The sequence below is a fragment of the Spea bombifrons genome, chromosome 10 (assembly GCF_027358695.1).
Source record: "Spea bombifrons isolate aSpeBom1 chromosome 10, aSpeBom1.2.pri, whole genome shotgun sequence".
In the NCBI taxonomy this organism is placed as follows: domain Eukaryota; kingdom Metazoa; phylum Chordata; class Amphibia; order Anura; family Pelobatidae; genus Spea; species Spea bombifrons.
Genome location: NC_071096.1, coordinates 30,269,726 through 30,290,770, shown reverse-complemented (window position 1 = coordinate 30,290,770; position 21,045 = coordinate 30,269,726). Strand labels below are relative to the sequence as shown.

At 46.5% G+C, this 21,045-nt stretch overlaps 1 protein-coding gene and 1 long non-coding RNA gene across 2 annotated transcripts; one reads left to right on the top strand and one right to left on the bottom strand.

Annotated features, from left to right (window-relative positions):
- Positions 1–2,714: 2,714 nt before the first annotated feature.
- Positions 2,715–19,410, bottom strand: CMTM4 (CKLF like MARVEL transmembrane domain containing 4). Its single transcript, XM_053449149.1, has 4 exons — positions 19,032–19,410; positions 14,318–14,494; positions 5,572–5,670; positions 2,715–3,009 (listed from the first exon to the last, which is right to left on the bottom strand). The coding sequence occupies exons 1-4, from the start codon at positions 19,218–19,220 to the stop codon at positions 2,839–2,841; spliced, it is 636 nt and encodes a 211-aa protein (XP_053305124.1). The 5' UTR covers positions 19,221–19,410; the 3' UTR covers positions 2,715–2,838.
- A 103-nt stretch (positions 19,411–19,513) lies between these two features.
- LOC128467491 (uncharacterized) lies at positions 19,514–20,168 on the top strand. The gene is made up of 2 exons (XR_008345730.1): positions 19,514–19,559; positions 19,904–20,168. It is a non-coding gene; the product is annotated as an uncharacterized LOC128467491 (long non-coding RNA).
- The last annotated feature ends 877 nt before the right edge of the window (positions 20,169–21,045 follow it).

Below are 21,045 nucleotides of genomic sequence, written 5' to 3'. Positions count from 1 at the left end.
GTCTGTCAACCCCCCCCCCCCCGAACCCGATGCAAATCGGGTGAGGGGCATTCCAGGCTGCCTCTTCATTGAGGAAAGCCTGCAATGCTCCGGGGGGGGGGGGGATTCACAACTTCCCGATCCCCGTGATTCACAGTGAATCACGGCGATCGGTGGGTTAAACCACAGACCAGTGACCTGGTCTGTCAATCACTCACCCCCCATTCCAGCCTGCCTCTTCATTGAGGCAATGACGTTTTTTAACTATACACTGAGGTTGTGTAGCGTCAGAGGGGGCTACACAGCCTCAGTGTATTGTAAAAAAAAAAATAAAAAAAAAAATAAAATGTAAAAAAAAAATTTTCAAAAAAAAAAAAAAATAAAAAAAAAAATATATATATATATATATATATAGTTACATGTAAAAAAAAGTCACGAAAAAAGTGCAAATAGGTATATATGTATGTTTTTTTTATACACAATTAGCGCTACATACAATTAGCGCTGTATCTTCCCAAAAAAATCCCACACGCAAAGAGTTAAAATATTGGCATTATAAATGCCCATAGTGTGCCTAGTTTTAAAAAATTATGATTTGATGGGGTAAATTGAATTGGCCGGCTTCAAAGATGTCCCCAGTATGGGACGTGGGCACAGAGTGACCAGATGTATAAATGGCAAAAATATACACACCTCACAAAGGTGGCCTTTTACCTCCCAAATAACCCAACAAACCCCTGCATGTGGGGTATCACTGCGCTCAGGAGATGTTACTGAACACATATTGGGGGGGTGTTTGACACTGACATATACCAGGAGCGGTACATTTATACCTGAAGTACAACGTGTGTGAAAAAAATACAAAAAAAAATTACTACCGTAAAGTTTGACAAAGGCTAGTGGTAGAATTAGTTCATGGAAAGGGTTAAAATACCAGCATTTCAAATACCTTGGGGTGTCTAGTTTTTAAATATATATGGTTTGATGGGGTCAATTGCATTGGCCGGCTTCAAAGATACCCGAAATGGCACATGGGGCAGAATGACTAACTTTGGGGAAAAAATTGTTTTGAAATGGCAAAACGCTACCTGTGCTTATTGCCCCAAAACGTGCAGAAAAAAGCAAAAAAACATAAAAACATTGGGTATTTCTAAACTCAGGACAAATAGTCGAATCTATTTAGCAGGTTTTATCATTAGTTTTTGCAGATGAGTAAAAGTTTTTTGGTTTAAAAAGTGAGAGAAAGTAATTTTTAACAAAAAATCACCATATTTTATCATTTTTTGTATAGTAAATTAGATGGTATGATAAAAATAATGGTATCTAAAGAAAGCCCTGTTTGTCCTGAAAAAAAACAATATATAATATGTGTGGGAGCACGAAATGAGAAAGAAGAAAATCACAGCTAAACAGGAACACCGAAAAATGTTAAAAGAGCCATTGTCCCACAATATACTACGAGTAAAAACCCCTATTGTCCTTAAGGGGTTAAACGATAAGTGAGGAATACACGTAACATTATGACATCATACACCAGATTCAAAGGGTTCCTTTGGGTACGGTTTGGGGGGGGGGGGATGAGAAGACGCTGGCAGAAGCCATATGGGTTTTGGGCCGTATAAAATAATCACAGCCCATCAGTGTTACCAGAGGCCACAATGACAAACATCGGACACGATCCGTTTGTTTCGGTTCTGATTGACAGACGCAGATAGTTAGATAAAGGCACACGAGGCGGAACAATTATAACAAACATTATAAAGTATAGAAAGAAGCACCGGGAGACGGGTCCGGATCGCCCGATACTCGCAAACACGGCAGATCGGCTACCGAGAAAAGCCGTCATCAAATAAACAGATTGGTCACTTCTGGTTTAGTAAATAGAGACGCCCGATAACCGTACAGAGACGCCACGGGGCGATAGTGAAGCCCCGCGTTCTATCACTCGCTAAACGTAGCTGGCGCTCTAACATCTATTCTTATATACATCGCTTGGAACGGCACTTAGAAGTCGCGGCTTTTATTTTAGATTGGAAGCTCACGGGCAGCGTCCTGAACGCCCGTCGCCCGGACGTTACATTGTACGGCACCACGGAATATGTTGGCGCTTCGTACAGAATAAAGCCAGCGAACACAATCCCGAGCGCAGGTCGAACAGTACAGTTCACTCCGGCTGCAGGAAGAGCTTGGCTGGCCCTTTTCGGCCCTTCATCGTTAATAGAGAGGCGATGGAGCTGAAACCACAACTCTCCCCTTTAGTGCATAAAACACATTGTTTCATATCAGAATTCAACGTTCCAACAAACAGACGGCGAGGAACGTAAGAACGTTATTTGATTTTATCCAGGAGGGAGGAAGATAACGGAACGGAATGGAATTTAAAAAGCGATCCGGCTCCTGAATCTAAGACGAGACCAACGGCCGACGGAGGTCCGAGTCGTTACGGCAGGAAAACGGGCGGCGAGACGGGCCGAATGGGTCCTTCCCCTGTAAATGGAGGTTTATTATTAAGAATGCATTAATGTAACTCGATTATTACGCACGGGGGGGGGGGGACACGAGCCGGTTTTCCTGCATATTCTCCGCTACAAGACAAAGTTTAAAATGTAAATCCAGAAATCTTCAGCTTTGTGCCTCGGAAGCAACGACGGAAGGAAAGGTTTGGAAAAAGTTTGTGGGGACGCCGCCGCTCCTTCCGGGGCGAGTAAAAGAAACAAGTCTCTCGCGTCTTCTCTGCCGGGGAGCGGATCGGCCAGAACGCGGAGATCATTCCGGGGCTGTTTCTGCTGGTGAAAAGAGTCTCTGCCGATCGGCACTCACCGTGCGCGAGAGTCTGCGGTGGGAGCACTCTGCGGGGGCTCAGGCGTCGAGGCGCTGGATCTCGGGGCGACAGTCCGCGTCGCGTGATTGGCTGCGGGCGCGCATGTAGTCGTTGCTCTGCCGTGTGTTCTGGGTTCTGCCCGACCTCCATCTCCGCAGCGACAAGAAGGCGTGCGCCGTGTAGGCGATGGTGGCCAAGAATCCAAAGATCTGCAGGAAAGAAGAACGAAACCCGTTTTAGTCACAACACTTAATATCCGGCTGGCTTAATGGGAGTAGGAATCCAGACTGTGCGGAGCAGCCGGGAATTAATTATTCAGCCAGCAGGACCGTAGCTGGCCGGGACAATGAATAAAAATCTGTTTAGAATGCATGACAAAGGGCTGACCCCGAGTCACAGAAATGTCACCCTGTAACAAACATTTTATAATAAATATAAATAAAAACTATAAATATTATTCCCCAAAGAAACACAAATTCCTCTTAAAAACATAAATCCATGTTGCAAATGAAACAAGGTCTGTAAATAATGAGAACATTTAAAATATACATGCGACCCGGTACCCCCCCCACGCAACAAAATCCATGAAGAAAACCTCTGTCATCCTCCTGCATGGATTGGATGGGGGGGGGCGTCCCAATCAGATTTCCTCCTAACCAGCGTGTTCTGCATCTTTCATAAACATCTCCGTGTCATATGCTTTAAAGAATACAGTAATCCCCCCCACTCTGGCCATGCCGGGAAAAAAAAAAGGAGCCCTGCAGCATGCATTTTTCATAACCCAAAATTGGATTTTAGCGGAAAAATGCATACAAAGTTACAGGGTTCTTTTTTTGCTGCTCTAGCGGTGCTGAAAAAAGGAGCCCTGCAGCATGCATTTTTCATAACCCAAATTTGGTATAGAAAAAAATGCATAAAAAAATGTCAGGGTTCTTTGTTTCTTGCGTTAAATAATGCATATTAAAACTGCATGTTTCGGGCCTAACACCAGCCGGGGTAACTGCAGCGTTAATATTTAATATTCATAATTCAGGTTTCCGGGCTCTGTACAGCGAGGCCAATACTAGCCAGGAAAACCCTGAAGTCTGAATAAAGTCATTCGGATGTATGATGCGGGGGAAGCCGGCCAGGGTTGGCCCCACATCATGCCCCCCATTAGTTAACTAACTATACATGAGGCAAGGTTCTCAGCACCTCTTGCAGAAAAAGCCGTCTCTGGTCGGCCCTTCCTCATGCATAGTTAACAGGGGCCCCTCAAAAGCCATCTCAGCAGTTTTTATTATGCCACGACGCAAGGCCAACCCTGGCCGGCTTCCCCTGCATCATGGATAGAGAAAGCTGAGAGATGGCTTTTGGGAAACCCATGTTAACTATGCATGAGGAAGGGCCGGCCCGAGACGGCTTCTCCTGTAAGCAGCGCTGAGACGGCCCTGCTTCACGCAAAGTTACACGGCTCAGGGTTTATGTAATCTGTGCCGGCCGACATGCATGTTCCCCGGCTGAGGCTGTACAGTAACAGCGCCTGAAACCCAGCGCTGCGCTCACCGCCGGCAGAGAACACGAGAAGCCACAAGATCGGCTTCATCAATAAACCACTCGCCGCGCATCATGTACACTGCAATAGGAAACACGCAAACCCAACACGCTTCTCCTGCATTAAGGGGCCAAGCTGGCCACGGATAATGCATAAGAAACCCCGGTGCTCGGTGACATGAACATCTGTGCCGGCAGCTAAAAATCTCGTGTATCTTTAGGCGGACGAAGTGAAGTCTGTTACATGCGGAGAATCCAGACATTAGAATCACATCACGGAAACGTCATTTGAAGCTCCGGTAACACGACACAAACCCGCTGCACATGTTTAGTCCGTGTCCTCGGTGGGGAAATGGTTAATTGATGACAACACTAGAGGGAACCGAAAAATATAATCTCCGAACCTGCGATCCGACAGACAGTCGGTAAACCAGGACGGGTCCGAACCGCATCACACACGGGTACATCTGCAAACGGCGTGTATACGATCCCGTGTGATCAACGGACAGACAGACAGAAAACCAGACGGACCACGAGAACAACTGCCTCCCCGCTGGCCACCAAGTCACCCAGACGGACCACGAGGAGAACAACAACAACAACAACAACAACAACAACTGCCCCCATAAGCCGCTCTATTGGGGGATCTCAGAATAAAAGCACTGAAGGGGAACTATAAAAATACACAAGATAAAGATGATTAACCATTTCAGCACCGAGGACACAGACTAAACATGTGCAGCGGGTTCGTGTCGCGTTACCAGAGCTTCATGTGACGTTTCCGTGATTTGATTCTAATGTCTGGATTCTCCGCATGTAACAGACTTCACTTTATCCTCCTAAAGATAGACGAGATTTTTAAGAATGCCGTTCTCTCTCCCGCCCCCCCCCATCTCCGACCCCCTAAATCGCTGTGACCCGCACCTTACCCGTCTATCGTTCCTCTTAACCCCCGCACTGCCGCCCGCGTCTCACCCACACGCTCCGTGGTCAGCGCTGCTTCTGATTTTATAAAGGAGGTCGATTCCCGGGAACTTTCTTCCAATAAAAGGCGATTATTCTGCCGCAGAAGTCGCTGTTCTCTTTTTGCGCGGCTCTCGGGCTACAAGCAGGAGGTTAGCGGCTACGAGATTTAACCCGAATACCGACACTCGGGGTCACCAACATGACCTGCAGCAACAAAGGGGTTAAAAGTACAGTTTGGGTTTGATTGGAAAGTTTAGTAGAGATTCTCTTACCGCTGCAGCGATAGCCGAGCCGGACTTGTGGTTGATGGAGGCCAAAGTTACCGAGGCGATGAAGAAAAACAGGGCGCTGACCCCGGCATTCACCAAATCCTACGAGAAAAGAAGAAGACACGTGAGATTCTGGCGCATGTCTGCTTCATGAGACCTCTTTCCATCCCCGCTCCTGTAATATATATAAATGTACATTATACTTTATTATAGACATTTTCTTAGCATAACCGCCAAAGGCCATGCTGTGTGTAAAGGCACAAGAGCTGACAATCTGCTGGAGACTTTCCCCGGCTGTCCTCCAGCCCTCTGATACCTCAGTCATGGAATGAAGTTTGTTGCTCTGCAGGAAACCCCTACATAAACGAAGACGCCTTTTCAAACCGAGGGAACGAAGCGCAATCTCTCCCGCCTGAGGAGATGGAAAGAATGCCGGTCAACTAATGTCCAGATTCCTGGGGAAAGCTGAAAGGACTTTGGGTGAAAACCCAGGACGTAACAAAAGCCCTGCTTTGGAAATAGGACGAGGTCTAATCCAGACTAGAGCTTTAGAAAATACATCTGACTGCGGACAGGGAGGCCGGTTCATGTCCCATAAAGGTGCTGATGGCTGAAATATGGGCCTTAATGGTAGAAGGTTGTAATCTGGAATCTAAACCTTGCTGAAGAAAGTCAAAAATGAAATTAGAAACAAAGAGTAGCGGACAAACCTTTGGAGCTGCACCAAGAATGGAACCTCTTCCAGATTTTAACCTCAGAGAGCCGACACGCTTGCGGTTTAACAGAAGGGTCTCGGTAACTGAAGCGGAAAACCCTGTATTCCAAAAAAAGTTTCCGCTCAACATTCAAGCTGTCAGATGGAGGATTTCTGGCTTTGGATGTAAAGTTGGGCTTTGTTGATGTAGGCTACTACAGACCTATTGTCTGAGGTACAAAGACTCTCTTGCCCGTTAACTTGGTCCCCCGGGTGTTATCCAACGCCACAAGTTCCAGACAGCTGGAGAGAAGGGGTTGGAGAGGAGACCAGCTGCCTTGCGCAAGCCCCTCTTGGAAGATGGCTCCTCGTACCTTGAGACTCGCGTTGTTACTTAGAATCTCTCTGGAACGGACCACCTTCTTCCTACAGATAAAATACCTGTCTGTATCCACCAGGTAAGAGGCTCAAACATGATGAGGAAGGGCAATGAGATAGTTGAGGGGAAAAAAGGCTTCTGTCCCAACGATGCAAAACTGAGTGTTCTTATACGGGCCAGAGCCCAGGGAACGGCGTACCTTGCAGAAGCCATTTTCCAGCCAGACATACAAGTCCTTATGGAAGTGTATCGGAAGGAAAGCACTTGAAATCACCAGCGACTGAATGCTGAATGGGCCGGATGAACCAACCATCTAGGTAGGGAATGACAAATTCCCTCATGCGGGCCACTACCACAGCCAAAAGCTTTGTGAAAGCCTTGGGGGCGACGTGAGGCCAAATGGATGAGCCTGAAACTGGAAATAAGTCTCTGCCTCCCAAGGAATCGCTATACGAAGAACCTTTTGATGAGACAAGAGGATAGGAACAAGACGATGAGCATCTTTAGGGTCTATAGAGACCAAGAAGTCGTTGATCCATCCTGAATCTGAAATAACGGAGGTCTAATTTAAGACGGAAACCGCTGTTGGGACCAGGAAAACCGGAGGGTATATTCCAGAATTCTTCTCTAGCTCAGGTATCGGTATTATAGCCTGAAAGTCTTGGAAACGATTGAAAACGTCTGGTCTGATCTTGGGGAAGGAGACATCAGATACCAGTCTGGTCTGATATTAACAGGTGGCCTTCTGACCCAGGGATTTAGAGAAATTGAAAACCAGTTGTATTCGAAGAACCTGAGCCTTCCTCCTACTGGATTACAGGTGGCGTCATGCCGAATCCTTAGGATCCTGGGGCTCCCTGTGAGTCTTTGGGTGCCTGGAGCCATATCCCCAAACATGGATCTGCCCCTGAAAGGGATATTAAGTAGCCTATTCAACCATAGAGCTCTTCTGGCAGCAACACAAAGCAGAAGCTCTGGCTGACATACTCATGGATTTGATACAAGGGTCACACAAAAAGTCCACGGCGAACTTGAAGGCAGCGATACTCTTCATAATTTCTTCTTCAGAAGTCTTAGCAACGATGTTATCCTCAGTCTGTGACAGCCAAGGTCTGACAGCTCTGCCCACCGAAGCAGAGGAGATTCCTGATGTACGGATCACGCATTTACAGGGCGTTCAGAGCTCAACCCCGTCTTCGTGCTACTCAGGACTGTTGCCATGAGAGAGGGACAGACGGCAGACAGGGAGCCGAGATGCTCCGGTTCACCTCCCATCCAACCCCCCCCCACATTACCACCACCGTGAGCGACAGGAGAGAGAGACTTTCAGCCCCCACAGGGGTAACTCGCTGGGTCAGCAGAGCACCGACCCAGACAGGGGCTACAGGCGCAGAGGGTTCCCCCGAACAAGGGAGCTTAAGCCCTGGAACCAGGCTCAGCCGAGAGTCCTAAATATAACAGGTCGATGAGTCCTCCCCACCTAGAACGGTTCTAGAGCGGTCTCTAGGGTACAGAGGAGCCAATCTACTAGAGTCACCAGAGACTGCAGGGAAAATATACAGCTTAATAATATAACAAACCGCTTATTATACAGAATAACAACAACAATAATGACAAGTGATCTCGGATGTGGCCCCAGAGGAGACCAAAAAGCCAGCTGGTCTCAAACTATAAATCCAGCAGCCGTCGGGCTGTTTGTGGAATATAAAGAAGCAAAACCGGGTTCTGTATAAGGAGCGATTCCGGCGCAGTATGTAGTAGAGGAGCAATTGGTAGGAACGGTGTATTGGTTGCTATGGTGATTACTCCACTCGCTGCTTAATACCCCCCTGTAGCCGGTAATGCGTAGGGACTTAAGGCGATTTCAGACTATAGTAACTCACAATAAACTTTGGAGCCGCAGAAAATACATTAGAAATGAGTTCTAAATTATACGCAAATCTGGACTGATCTGCGGTTATTGAATTGGGTCCGGTACATGAAAATAATTAATTTACAATAAGAATATATTAACCGGATCCAATATGAAGAGAAAATACCCCGGACAATAACAAAAAGACATCACAGGCCTCGCTTCTACCTTATCGAAAACCATTATTACTATTGCTTGTTAAGTGCATAAAAAAAACGGGAAAAATAAAGCTTTCATACGCAGCATTGTTACAGCAGCAAAAACACACATTTATTATCAGATATCCAAACATCACTACATAGTATATGACATATGTAATAAATATAATATATGTAGAAATATTCATTACTATGACGTCAAGAAAAACGAATACATGTGTCTCCATAGGCCCATACACACAAATCCATATACAAATGTATACATCCCCATATGCACATATCACGCACATCCACCTATACATTCATCATATACATGCATATACCTACACCATATACAAGCATATATCCCTTTATACACATACCACACACATGACCGTATATCACACACATACACCATATACATACATCCCAGTTTCATAACCCGTTATGATTGAGCATATTACGTTTTTTGTGCGGATATACTGGATATAGGAGCGCAGAGCCGATCGTGTAAAAGCCACGGAATGTAAAAGAGAATAATAATATTATTATTATTAATAGTTTCTTGCTTACCGAGTTCCATGTGGAGTAATGGATTTTAGGACTTTTTGTTTCGACCCAAACAGGAGAAATTATAAGAAGCCAATAAATTAAAGTCTTTTATTATTAACAGGATTTGGAGGCATTACGCATCCTCAGCATAAGGATGCATAATGCAGCCATAGGGGGGGGCAGTAATGAGAATGTAAACATAAACCTGCAGATTTAAGTAACGGGCGTTCTGTATAAGGAGTGATTCTGGCGCCGAATGTAGCAGTGGAGTAATTGGCAGGAACGGTGAATTGGTTGCTATGGTGATTACTCCACTTTTACCACCAGAATTATCACCTATACATAATGCCCGACGGCCTAATGTAACCCGGAGCGTCCGGGGGGGTCATAACTGCGATGGATTTATCTGTAGTCTGGAGGGAAGAGGTTTAATAAAGTATAGGAGAGACTTTTATTCTGACGTTTCTCCTCGTTTGAAAAAAAAAAATCTCATCCGAAAGGTAGATAAATGGAACTGCCTCCCAGCAGAAGTGGTAGCGGCAAATACAGTGAGAGAATGTAATACGCTTCGGCTGGGAGGCTGTTCCGCTTATCTACCACCCAATTTCTCAGCAGAGGTTATACAGCGAGGGGATGTAAACATGCAGGGGACGGGGATACGGGGCCCCAAATCTGATTGATTAATGTCGGAGTGGTTACAGCAGGAATAACGGGCGAGTAGCTGGGGGCAGAAGGGCTCCGATGTGTCATTAAATTCTCTGTTTATGGTTCAGAGGAGACGTTATTTTTGTTGCTGGTTATGGAGGTTTTTAAATACAAGCTTTTGGGGGAAGAGAGTAGATTTTAGTAAATGACACAATAGGAGGGAAGTATTTGGAGATTTCTGTATAAGGAGCGATTCTGTAGAAGTGTGGGGGGGGTATAGATTTGTAAATAATGTAAAAGCAGCAGATTTCCGTGCAGAGAAGGAACGGACGTTCTGTAGAAGGAGCGATTCTGGTGCAGAATGTAGCAGTGGAGTAATTGGCAGGAACGGTGTATTGGTTGCTATGGTGATTACTCCACTTTTACCACCAGAATTGTCACTTATACAGAACGTCCTACGGCCTCATGTACTATTAAGTCAAGAAAAACGAATACATGCATCTCCATAGGCCCATACACACAAGTCCGTATACATCCCCACATACACATCTCACGCACATGCACACATCATATACCTACACATGCACATGACCATATATCACACACATACACCATATACATACATCCCAGTTTCATAACCCGTTATGATTGAGCATATTACGTTTTTTGGGCGGATATACTGGATATAGGACCGCAGAGCCGATCGTATAAAAGCCACGGAATGTAAAAGAGAATGTAATAATAATAATAATAATAATAATAATGTAGTTTCTCGCTTATCGAGTTCCATGAGGAGTAATGGATCTTATGACTGTTTGTAAAAGATGCGAATAAAATGATAAATATTGTCTTATTTGGAAATATACAGAAATTGCTGATATAATATAATACGACGTCATCGTTCAAACGATAAAAAGCTATTCCCATGAAACATATTAACCCGTTGTATGCCTTTTGCCTACAGATGGATAAAGCGAGTGTTTCAAATAATTCAGGGGACAGACGAGCCGCCCGCTCCTGAGTTTAACACCACATGAGAGCTTTCCGGAGTAACTCACCCATCGGGGCGACGCGGAGGTTTCCGGAGTAACTCACCCATCGGGGCGACGCAGAGGTTTCCGGAGTAACTCACCCATTGAGGGGACACAGAGGTTTCCGGAGTAACTCGCCCATCGGGGCGACGCGGAGGTTTCCGGAGTAACTCACCCATCGGGGCGACGCGGAGGTTTCCGGAGTAACTCACCCATTGAGGGGACGCAGAGGTTTCCGGAGTAACTCGCCCATCGGGGCGACGCGGAGGTTTCCGGAGTAACTCACCCATTGAGGGGACGCAGAGGTTTCCGGAGTAACTCGCCCATCTTTCCTGTTGGGACGCGGAGGTTTCCAGATGACTTATGCTAAATGGGACCTCCTATTCCGGGTGTCATCTTCATACTCCCTACGCAGGGACCCCCGGGGTAAGTAAGCCCCATTATTGGGTAACGCAGACGACTTTTTACTTGGAGAACGATGAAGAATTACCCCATCTCAATCAATTCTCTTTTGTTTTAGGAAGCAGAGTTTTCCAGCCGATGGCCAGAATCCCTAAAATCTCCGCCTGGACACACAGGGACCCCGTGTTATAATTCCTCCCCAGCCGGTATCTGCTGCGTGTGACGCCGCACCAGAGACAGACAGTAAAGCTTCCCGAGGGCGTATGCATGTACCGTGTTACACCATTTATCAGTATTAACCCCTCATATGCCACAAACTCCACACAAACCATCATCAGGCAATAAGGGAGCAGCCGACAAACATTCAATTCTTCCAAGGGCTACATGATCAGGGACTGAGAAGCAGAAGCACAAATCCTTAGAAGTCCCTTCTTCAGATTTACATAACGCACACACACGTTATACCACATTACATAACGTGCATATACACCCACGTTATATCACATTACATATCAACGCGCATATACACCCACGTTATATCACATTACATATCAACGTGCATATACACCCACGTTATCTCCAATCACATAACGTGCATATACACCCACGTTATATCACATTACATATCAACGCGCATATACACCCACGTTATATCACATTACATATCAACGTGCATATACACCCACGTTATCTCCAATCACATAACGTGCATATACACCCACGTTATATCACATTACATATCAACGCGCATATACACCCACGTTATATCACATTACATATCAACGTGCATATACACCCACGTTATCTCCAATCACATAACGTGCATATACACCCACGTTATATCACATTACATATCAACGCGCATATACACCCACGTTATATCACATTACATATCAACGCGCATATACACCCACGTTATCTCCAATCACATAACGTGCATATACACCCACGTTATACCACATTACATATCAACACGCATATCACATAACATAATGCACAAATACACACACAAACACTATATCACATTACATAACGCACATGGATACCCACGTTATATCACATTACACAACGCACAAATACACACGATATATCGCATTACATAACACGCATATACACCCACGTTATATCCCATTACATATCAACGCGCATATACACCCACGTTATCTCCAATTATATAACGCGCATATACACCCACGTTATATCCTATTACACAGCAACGCACAAATACACACGTTATCTCCAATCACATAACGTGCATATACACCTACATTATACCCCATTAGACATCAATGCGCATATACACCCACGTTATACCCCATTACATATCCTAACACACAAATACACCCATGTTATATCACATTACATAACGCTCATATCACCCAACATAATGCACATATACACACACACTATATCATATTACATAACGCGCATATACAACAACGTTATACCCCATTACATATACTAACGCACAAATACACCCACGTTATCTCCAATTACATAACATGCATATACACCCACGTTATATCACATCACATATCAACGCGCATATCACATAACATAATGCACACATATTACATAATGCACATGTACAACAACGTTATATCACATTACATATCCTAAAGCGCATATACAGCCACGTTATATCGCCAATTACATAAGGCGCATATACACCCACTTTATCACATAACATAATGCACATATACACACACACACACACGTACACCAACGTTATATCACATTACACAACGCGCATATACACACACAAACTATATATCTCTAGAGAGATCGAGCGAATATACATATATTATATAATATATAGAGAATATACACACAGTTTGGGACATGTTGGCCACTAAAAAGGTATGAGACGTCGAGCCTCTCCGGCTCTAATTACTGTATTCCGTTTCAAAACAGAAGCGACGACTTTTACAATCTGAACGACATTTTATGGACTGAATATCCGGCCCAAAAGTCTGTAAAATGTTATTAAGATGCCAAAAGCTGCCGTTTCTGGTTTTAAATTACATTTTGTAAATATAAGCAAAACAGTTTGGATATTCGAAGCGTCTGCGGGAGGCGAGAATGCGAAGAAACAACAACATTATTCTCTAGAACGCGAAGAAACATTATTCTCTAGAATGTGAAGCGAATGTCCCTTTCATTGAAAATGCAACAAACCACAACGCAAGGGCGGCACAACCCCCCCCCAACACAAGGGCGGCACAACCCCCCCCAACGCAAGGGCAGCACAACCCCCCCAACGCAAGGGCAGCACAACCCCCCCCCCAACAAAAAGGATAGCACAACCCCCCCCAACAAAAAGGGTAGCACAAACCCGCACATACTGCACAAACCCCCCCCCCAACCCAAGGGCGGCATAAATGTCTGTCTGCTTTGGTAAGAAGCTGTCGCCGGCGGCGTTTGGGTCACATGAGGGATAATCTGTTGGAATTCTGCCCCCAGTTCTTTTGTGTACAGATGCAGGAATATGCATTTTCACGAGGGGCACTAATATAATAATAACAATAATAATAATACAAGAGACGCAGCAAGGAGATAAAATGTGAATCAGGGGCTCGAAGCCGTATGTAAAGCAGGTAAAATTGAGACTGTTAAAAGGAACGCGTCTCTTACCTGTTCAGGTCTCTTCTGTCGAGGGGCCCCAAGCAGTCGCCGGAGTTAAGCCGGAAGCCGTCGGCAGTCACACTGAAGCCAACGCCGAGTCATTGTACAAGGAAGCCTCGAAAAGTTCCCTCTCCTCTCTACTTACGAGGCTGCAGGATAATGTTTTGCGCGCCCCACGCAGCCCCTGATTCAGACGACTCCCTTCTCGGGGCATTTTCTGCCGGCGTTTGTACATCACGCTCGTGATAAATGTTGGGTTACAGAGCTGCACAGAACGCTCTTATAGGAGACATCAGTGATTACAATAACCCGACCCGCACCAAACAGCACCTTACAGGAAAAGGCGAGTGCAGAGAGATTTATGAGACTCACCACGAGGTCCCAGTTGACAGGCGGCACCTTGTCGCGCAGGCGGAGGGCGAAGATGACGAGCAGAACTCCGGTCACCACGAATGCACTGCAGCTCACGAACTCGAAGAAATAGAGCCCCTCGCAGGGGAAGCACTCCATGATGGTCTCGATACAGATGAAGGAGAGAAGAGCCAGGAGCTGCAGAGAGGAGACAGCGGACATCAGACTGGCATTTACTAGAGACAGGGGGGTCCAACTCCTGGCCCCGGGGGCCACAACCAGGCCAGGCTTTCTGGATATCCCAGGATGGGCACTGGCAGCTCAATACAGTTCTGAACCTCAGTATCCTGGTCTAGTTGTGGCCCTCGGGGCCGGGAGTTAGACCCCCCTGGATATAAACAATATGCATCAGATATAACATTACGGGACGGATGGCGGCTGCAGTTATCTTCCAGCTCGAGTTGAATATTCTAGGATTTATTATTTTTTTGGTAGTTTAAAGGATTACAGTTTTTGGAAACGGTTCGTTCCAATGGACCCGACGAAGTCAGCTTTAGGAGCTCAGGTTCTGCAGTTGTTCGAGGGGTTAAATACTACGGCTGCCCCCCCCCATGGTTTAATAAACTGGGGCAGACAGAAGAAGAGACGGAAGTGACGTTTATCAGCCGCGGCTTTCTGAGCATCCCAAACCCATTAGGAAGCCGCTGCCTAAACTGCGTTCAAGGTTCCCGTGGGGCCACCGGCGCCGACCGCAAGGGCCAGGACATCGGCTTCGCTGTGTACCTGCCGACTTTCCCCCAAGCGTCCGTGAAGTCTCGAGTACTTACTGCGTATCACCCTGTCCAGCCGCCGAGTGGAAATGGCTCTGCATGAAAGGGTTAACGGCTTTTAAACAGCATTTACCTCCCGTGAGAAACAGACAAGCCGAGCAATTCTATAAATATGCCGCTTCCGATAACGATTCTCATCCAAACATTCCGGATTAACGAGGAAATCCCCAGAAAACGGAGTCAATTCACACATTTCATGAAATCACATTAAACGGCATTTCCACAAAATCTCCGCGTCTCGGACTCTACGAAGTCTGCGGGCGGCCGAGCCGTTCTATCCGACTCCTCATACAGCCTGCGCTAAACAATAGAACGGCTCGGTTTTAATAACCCCGCCGGACACACAGACAGATGAAAGTCCATAGAGGGACAGACGTCATTGGATAAACAGATCTATGACATCGCCGGGACCCGCATCGAGACGCAGAAACCCATCGGAGCCGCTCAGCCTCTCGCGCTAATAATCCAGGCTGACCCCGGTTATTGCACAGATATGATTTATACAGGTTTAGGGGCTTCCTGCAGGATAACATTCATACTGTACAGAGGGGGGGGTATTGGCGAGCACAGGAGTTTACGCTTCAATCCCCTGATGCCTGCCCTTCAGAATACAGAGTGGCATCATGGTTAACAGACACCAGGTTTAGTGAATACAGCCCACAAGGAAGGTTTTGGACGTTTCGATGTATTATGAAACGCTCGCCCCTGTGAGCTTCCCCTGCAAAGGGAACCGAGCGGGCCCTGCACAATGTATAGTAAAACAGGCAGCAACACTCAAGCAATCTGTCCGCAGAAGCCATGGATTATTTGACAGAGCAGAGGTTTACAGGAAAGTTGCGCCCCCAATCCCATCACTCCCAGCATTATGAAGGGCCGACCCCGGTGAGCTCTTCCTGCCAGCGCCGTCCCCGTACGATGCATAGCGGAGTCAGGGAGGCGAAGGGCTCTTCTTTCCCGGAACCTCCGGAGTCACCGAACAATCCACAGATACTGGCAAGAATTCCTGCGCATTCGCACCGATTAAACTATACATTATGCAGGGCCTGCGGGGCTCTTTGCAGGAGAAGCTCGCTAGAGTCGGCCCTTCATATTGCAGAGTAATATCTTCCACCCACTAGCATAATGCATACGCTGCCCTGTCATATGTATAAATAATAGCCTTCATCTATTAAGGAGGCTCAGAAGTAATGCAAAAAGTTTTACTTTACTGAGAGGGGGTAGATAAGTGGAACAGCCTCCCAGCAGAAGTGGTAGAGGTTATACCGTAAGGAAATTAAAAACATGCAGGGGACGGGGATACGGGGCCCTGAATCTGATTGAGTAATAACGGGCAAGTAGATGAGGGAATGGGGCTGAATCCAGCGGGACTCATGGAGCAACTTGTCATGCAAACAGAGAATTTAATGACACATCGGAGCCATTCGGCCCCCGGCTACCCGCCCGTTATTCCTGCTGTAACCACTCCGACATTAATCAAACAGATTAGGGGCCTCGTATCCCCATCCCCTGTATGTTTACATCCCCTCGCTGTATAACCTCTACTGAGAAATTGGGTGGTAGATAAATGGAACAGCCTCCCAGCAGAAGCGTATAACATTCTCTCACTGTATTTGCCGCTACCACTTCTGCTGGGAGGCAGTTCCATTTATCTGCCACCTTCTCAGTAAAGAAAAACTTCTTGCATTATTTCCGAGCCTCTAGTTTTAGATGAAGGCTATTATTTATACACATGACAGGGGAGTGTATGCGACGTTTCTTCCTCGTCTATGAGAGCCGTCCCCTCGATATTCCTCAGGAGTCGTATATACATCCCCTCACTGTATAAACCTCTACCACTTCTGCTGGGAGGCTGTTCCACTTATTTACATTCCCTCACTGTAGAACCTCTACTTAGAAATAGGGCGGTAGATAAGTGGAACAGCATCCCAGCAGAAGTGGTAGAGATTTATACAGTGAGGGGATGTATATACGGCTCCTGAGTGTTTTCAGAAGGAATATCGAGCGGACGGCCGGACAATGCATATTTTATAGCTGTTTGTAATAACGGGATAAACGTTTGCTGGGATTGAAGCACGAGACAGGGTGACGCATCTTTTAGAAGAGAAGGAGCCTCCGAATGCACATTCCGGGGTTAACCCCGAGCCGACCGGATCTTCCCAAAGCCAAAAGCCCCTCTGTCGCTTCTAATGCCCTCCTACAGGGGCATTTCATTCCCACGGGGTCTCCACTGCGTAACCCCAGGGGCAGCTTAATTAAATACCCCACATGCGATATCATGCACTAAACGGCAGGGGCAAAAAGGTGAGGCCCCTGCACCTGTATGACAAACACTCCTCATTGCCCCCGCATCCGGTTTTAGTACTTTCTATACGTCCAGATGCTGCTTTTCTCACAGTTTAAACAGGGTTTGATTTCTCTACCCACAGCAGGCAATGTGTATAAAGAATAATTCCCGTGCAGCGGCAGAAGTGGAGCAATCCCCATAGCAACCAATGGAACGTTCCTGCCGATTGATCCGCTTTAACCGTTTGCGCCAGAATCCTCCTTTACACACAACGGCCGCTGTTTGATAGAAAAAAATAATCTCTATTAAAAACTGGAGAAAAATTACAGAACTGATCGTTTCTAACAAAGCAATTTAACCCTTTAATTAGATTTAACCCTTTTTTTTATCAGCTCTAGGGGCTGCTGTATGAAGCACTGATCCGATCCCAGCAGGTAAGAGCACTTTTTCGGTTAATTTCCTCATTATTGTTTCCCGAGCGGCAGCTGAGCGCTTCGGCTTCCAGGGCCGTATTTAAGGGGCTACAGAAGCCAAACCCAGCCTTTAGGCGGCCAGTAGAGCGCATGGACCCGGAGCACACGGCGGCCTCCCGGGGAGAGATCCCGGCCGGCGGAGAACCCGAGCGGAACCGACTCAAAGCCCCGTATCGTCTGGCTTGTTATATGCGATATTAAGCTGTCTCCGGCGGAATCCCTGGTTTCGGGTAACCGCATCTCCCTTACAGGGTCCGCCAACGGCGCAGATACCGGCGCAGGAGATCCGGGAAGGCAGAGACGCTCAGCTAGGTGAGATAACTCTTATATCTGTGAGGGAATATATACACAGAATATATAACATATACAGCCCACCTTTATCCCGATGCATAAGCACCAAACAAGACACTAAACTTCAGCATCAATACAATTGCATTTCGTTATACAGGTTTCCGACCGGCACTGCAACTCGGCATCTTTATCGAACCCTCGGGTCCCGAGCATCGAGGTCCCAGCGCAACTCGGTAACGACGAGCAAACTTTAACCGGTAAGACAGACTTGGCTATGCAATGACCCGGCAGGTAAAGGTTTGGCTGCTTACTCCTTAGCCGCGTCTGATACATAAAGCTCCCGGCACCGACCTTCTGAAGGGCGAATCGGAACCGAAACCGCCTCAAACTCGGGTAAGTTCTGTGAAATCAAAGTGAAAATCCAACACGGATTGCGCTTCCCATAAGCACCGAGTAGAGTAACGGATGGAGCACGCAGGTCAATTAAGCCACCGCCCGGCAGGGTGGGGTCCACCAATTAATCAATTACCCAAGGGTGGGGTCCACCGGAGACACCTGCGCCGTAACTCGGGTCCCAGGCAGGGTTGTAAGCCCGGTTCGATAAGTTGAAACGCCCCCGGAAACTGAATTCGCTTTTAAAAACACTTTTTATAGCATTAAAAATAAGTTGGTTCCAAGTTTATTCTCCGGACTGACCCATCTGCAAGGAGGGGAACGGTCCCCTTTATACCAGATACGCTCCCCCTCTTTAATAGCGTTACCGATAACCCAAGCAGACGGGCGCCCACAACACAAACCCGTTTATTACCGGATTCCGCTTGTTTGTCTCGGACCCCTCATGTACCCCAATCTCTTACCACTTGTATGCATTTTAGGATCCCCAATGGCGAGCGGATGTACTCCAGGTCGCAGCTGATGCCTCTTAGGCCCGGGTTCCGCATTACAGGCTCTGTGGTGGGCTGGTAAGGGCTGCTGGCCCCGGATACCATGGAGGCCGTAGAAGCCTCTCCCTCAAAGCCATCCATGTCTTCTGTTCCCCCCCTCATACCTGAGGAGCCCCCCGACAGCAGGTTACAACCAGAAAAAGGCTCGCATGCCCACGAGATCGAGCTGGCCGGCTGAGAAGCATGCAGCGAGCCCCAGGCGGGGTAGGTACCAGCTTCGTTCCCTGGGATATTGCAGGAGCGGACAAGGAGCACGGCAGCTGCACACCCACTCTCTATCACAGCCAAGTTTTTTCTGCAGGTAACCCGGTCTGACGCGCCGTTTTTCACCCAATCAACTCCTCGCTTTAGCAGATACGTCACACCAAAGGTCGTGTTTTTTCCCTGCTCCGCCCACTGGGTTCCTGCCTTCTGTGCCGGTGAGGATTCGCTCTGTTTTGGGTCATTGTTTCGGTTTTGTGAGCGCAGTCCTCGCGCTTCCTAGTCTGATTCTAGCTGTTTATACGGGGAGGGGGGCTCTCATTAGTGGTGCTGTTCCCTACGGACTGCGCCACGAGGTCAGGTGGTTGCGCCGGAGCGGCTGTGGACTTGTTTTATGGAGACACACGGAGCGGGTGGACTTGGCTTCTCCGTTAATTAGTGTTTTTTGTTGGATCTCGGCTTCCATACTTCATGTATCATTCATGTTGTAACCCAACAGAGATAATTATTCGAACGACTCGCTAATGAAGAATCGTGTATTTTTAACAGTGAATTAAAAATATACTTTTGTCTCTGACCCCCAGGTGGCTCACCGGCTGAGAGCGGACAGCAGTCCCTGAGCTCTTCTGCTAAGATGCCCACCGGAGCAAAAGGAACCAAGTGAATCTCCCCGTCGTGGATGTGATTCATGAGCCAGAGTTATGAACGTCTCCCAAAACGCCCCGTTTCTCGTGGGAATCCCTCCGTAACCTTATGTGTTTTTCTAAGAGTTTAGGTGTCTGAAATATCCCAACTATGATGAGTTTATAATTCTATGTGAATAAAACATGTACTTTATCCTCAATGAAACTTGCGTGTTTATTTTGAATTTCAAATATTTAATTTAATAAATAATATTTTATTATAGAAACACATAAAATGTTATTTTATTATAGAAACCCAGTAAAATTCTTTGGGGGGAGTTGCTCTTACGATTTCGGACAGGGAGAGTCGCTGTTGAGGATGTGTTGCTTGGCTGGGAAGGAGGCAATAAATCCACACAATATAAATATCACACATTTTGACCCATTTATGAATTGCTTCCCTTGGCTTCCCATACAGTCCATCCCCCAATATGACTGTAGGGGTATTTAACCCCGTAACATAGCCAAAGTAATGTGCTAGGAATCAGTACTCCACCACCAGAGGGCGCTGTACCCAGATTATAATCATTTATACGATGCTAATAACTTCCTGTTCATACAATAAAAGCGTTATCACGCCGAAACATTCAGTAATTATTACAAATAAGCACACGCAGACGGGGGTTACTGCAATGATAGTTTATTGAAGCCAGAAACACCGTCCTCTTTAGTTATACCAGCATTAGGAAGCTCCCGCCTGGTTTCTGCTCTGTAACAGGACCAAGGACTGCAAAGTGTTAATATTTTAAACATTAAACAGAACGTCGCTTAACATTGACATTAAAAATGAAATCATTACAAGGCCTGGAAATAAAACAATCCCAATACCGGGTTAGAGGGAAAGCCCAGGACCCCGGTTACATCCGTATTTTCTTTCAGAAACGTGGTTTTCTTCTCCTCTAGTTGATCTGAACATATGGAATTTTGGCTTTACATTAATTGTCATTTTTAATGTTCTTTTGGGGGTCACCAATTGGCAGAATGGGCACATTGCGGGTGATGAGTCTACTTGTAATGCATTTTTACTTTCGTCCATGACAATC

Bases quoted from the DNA above. Each gene is read 5' to 3' on its own strand.
- CMTM4 (XM_053449149.1), bottom strand. From the start codon at position 19,220: ATGAGGGGGGGAACAGAAGACATGGATGGCTTTGAGGGAGAGGCTTCT. The intron at 5,671-14,317 runs GTGAGTCTCATA...CTTTTCTCGTAG, and splicing joins CTGTCAACTGGGACCTCGTG to GATTTGGTGAATGCCGGGGT. The intron at 3,010-5,571 runs GTAAGAGAATCT...TCTTTCCTGCAG, and splicing joins GCTCGGCTATCGCTGCAGCG to ATCTTTGGATTCTTGGCCAC.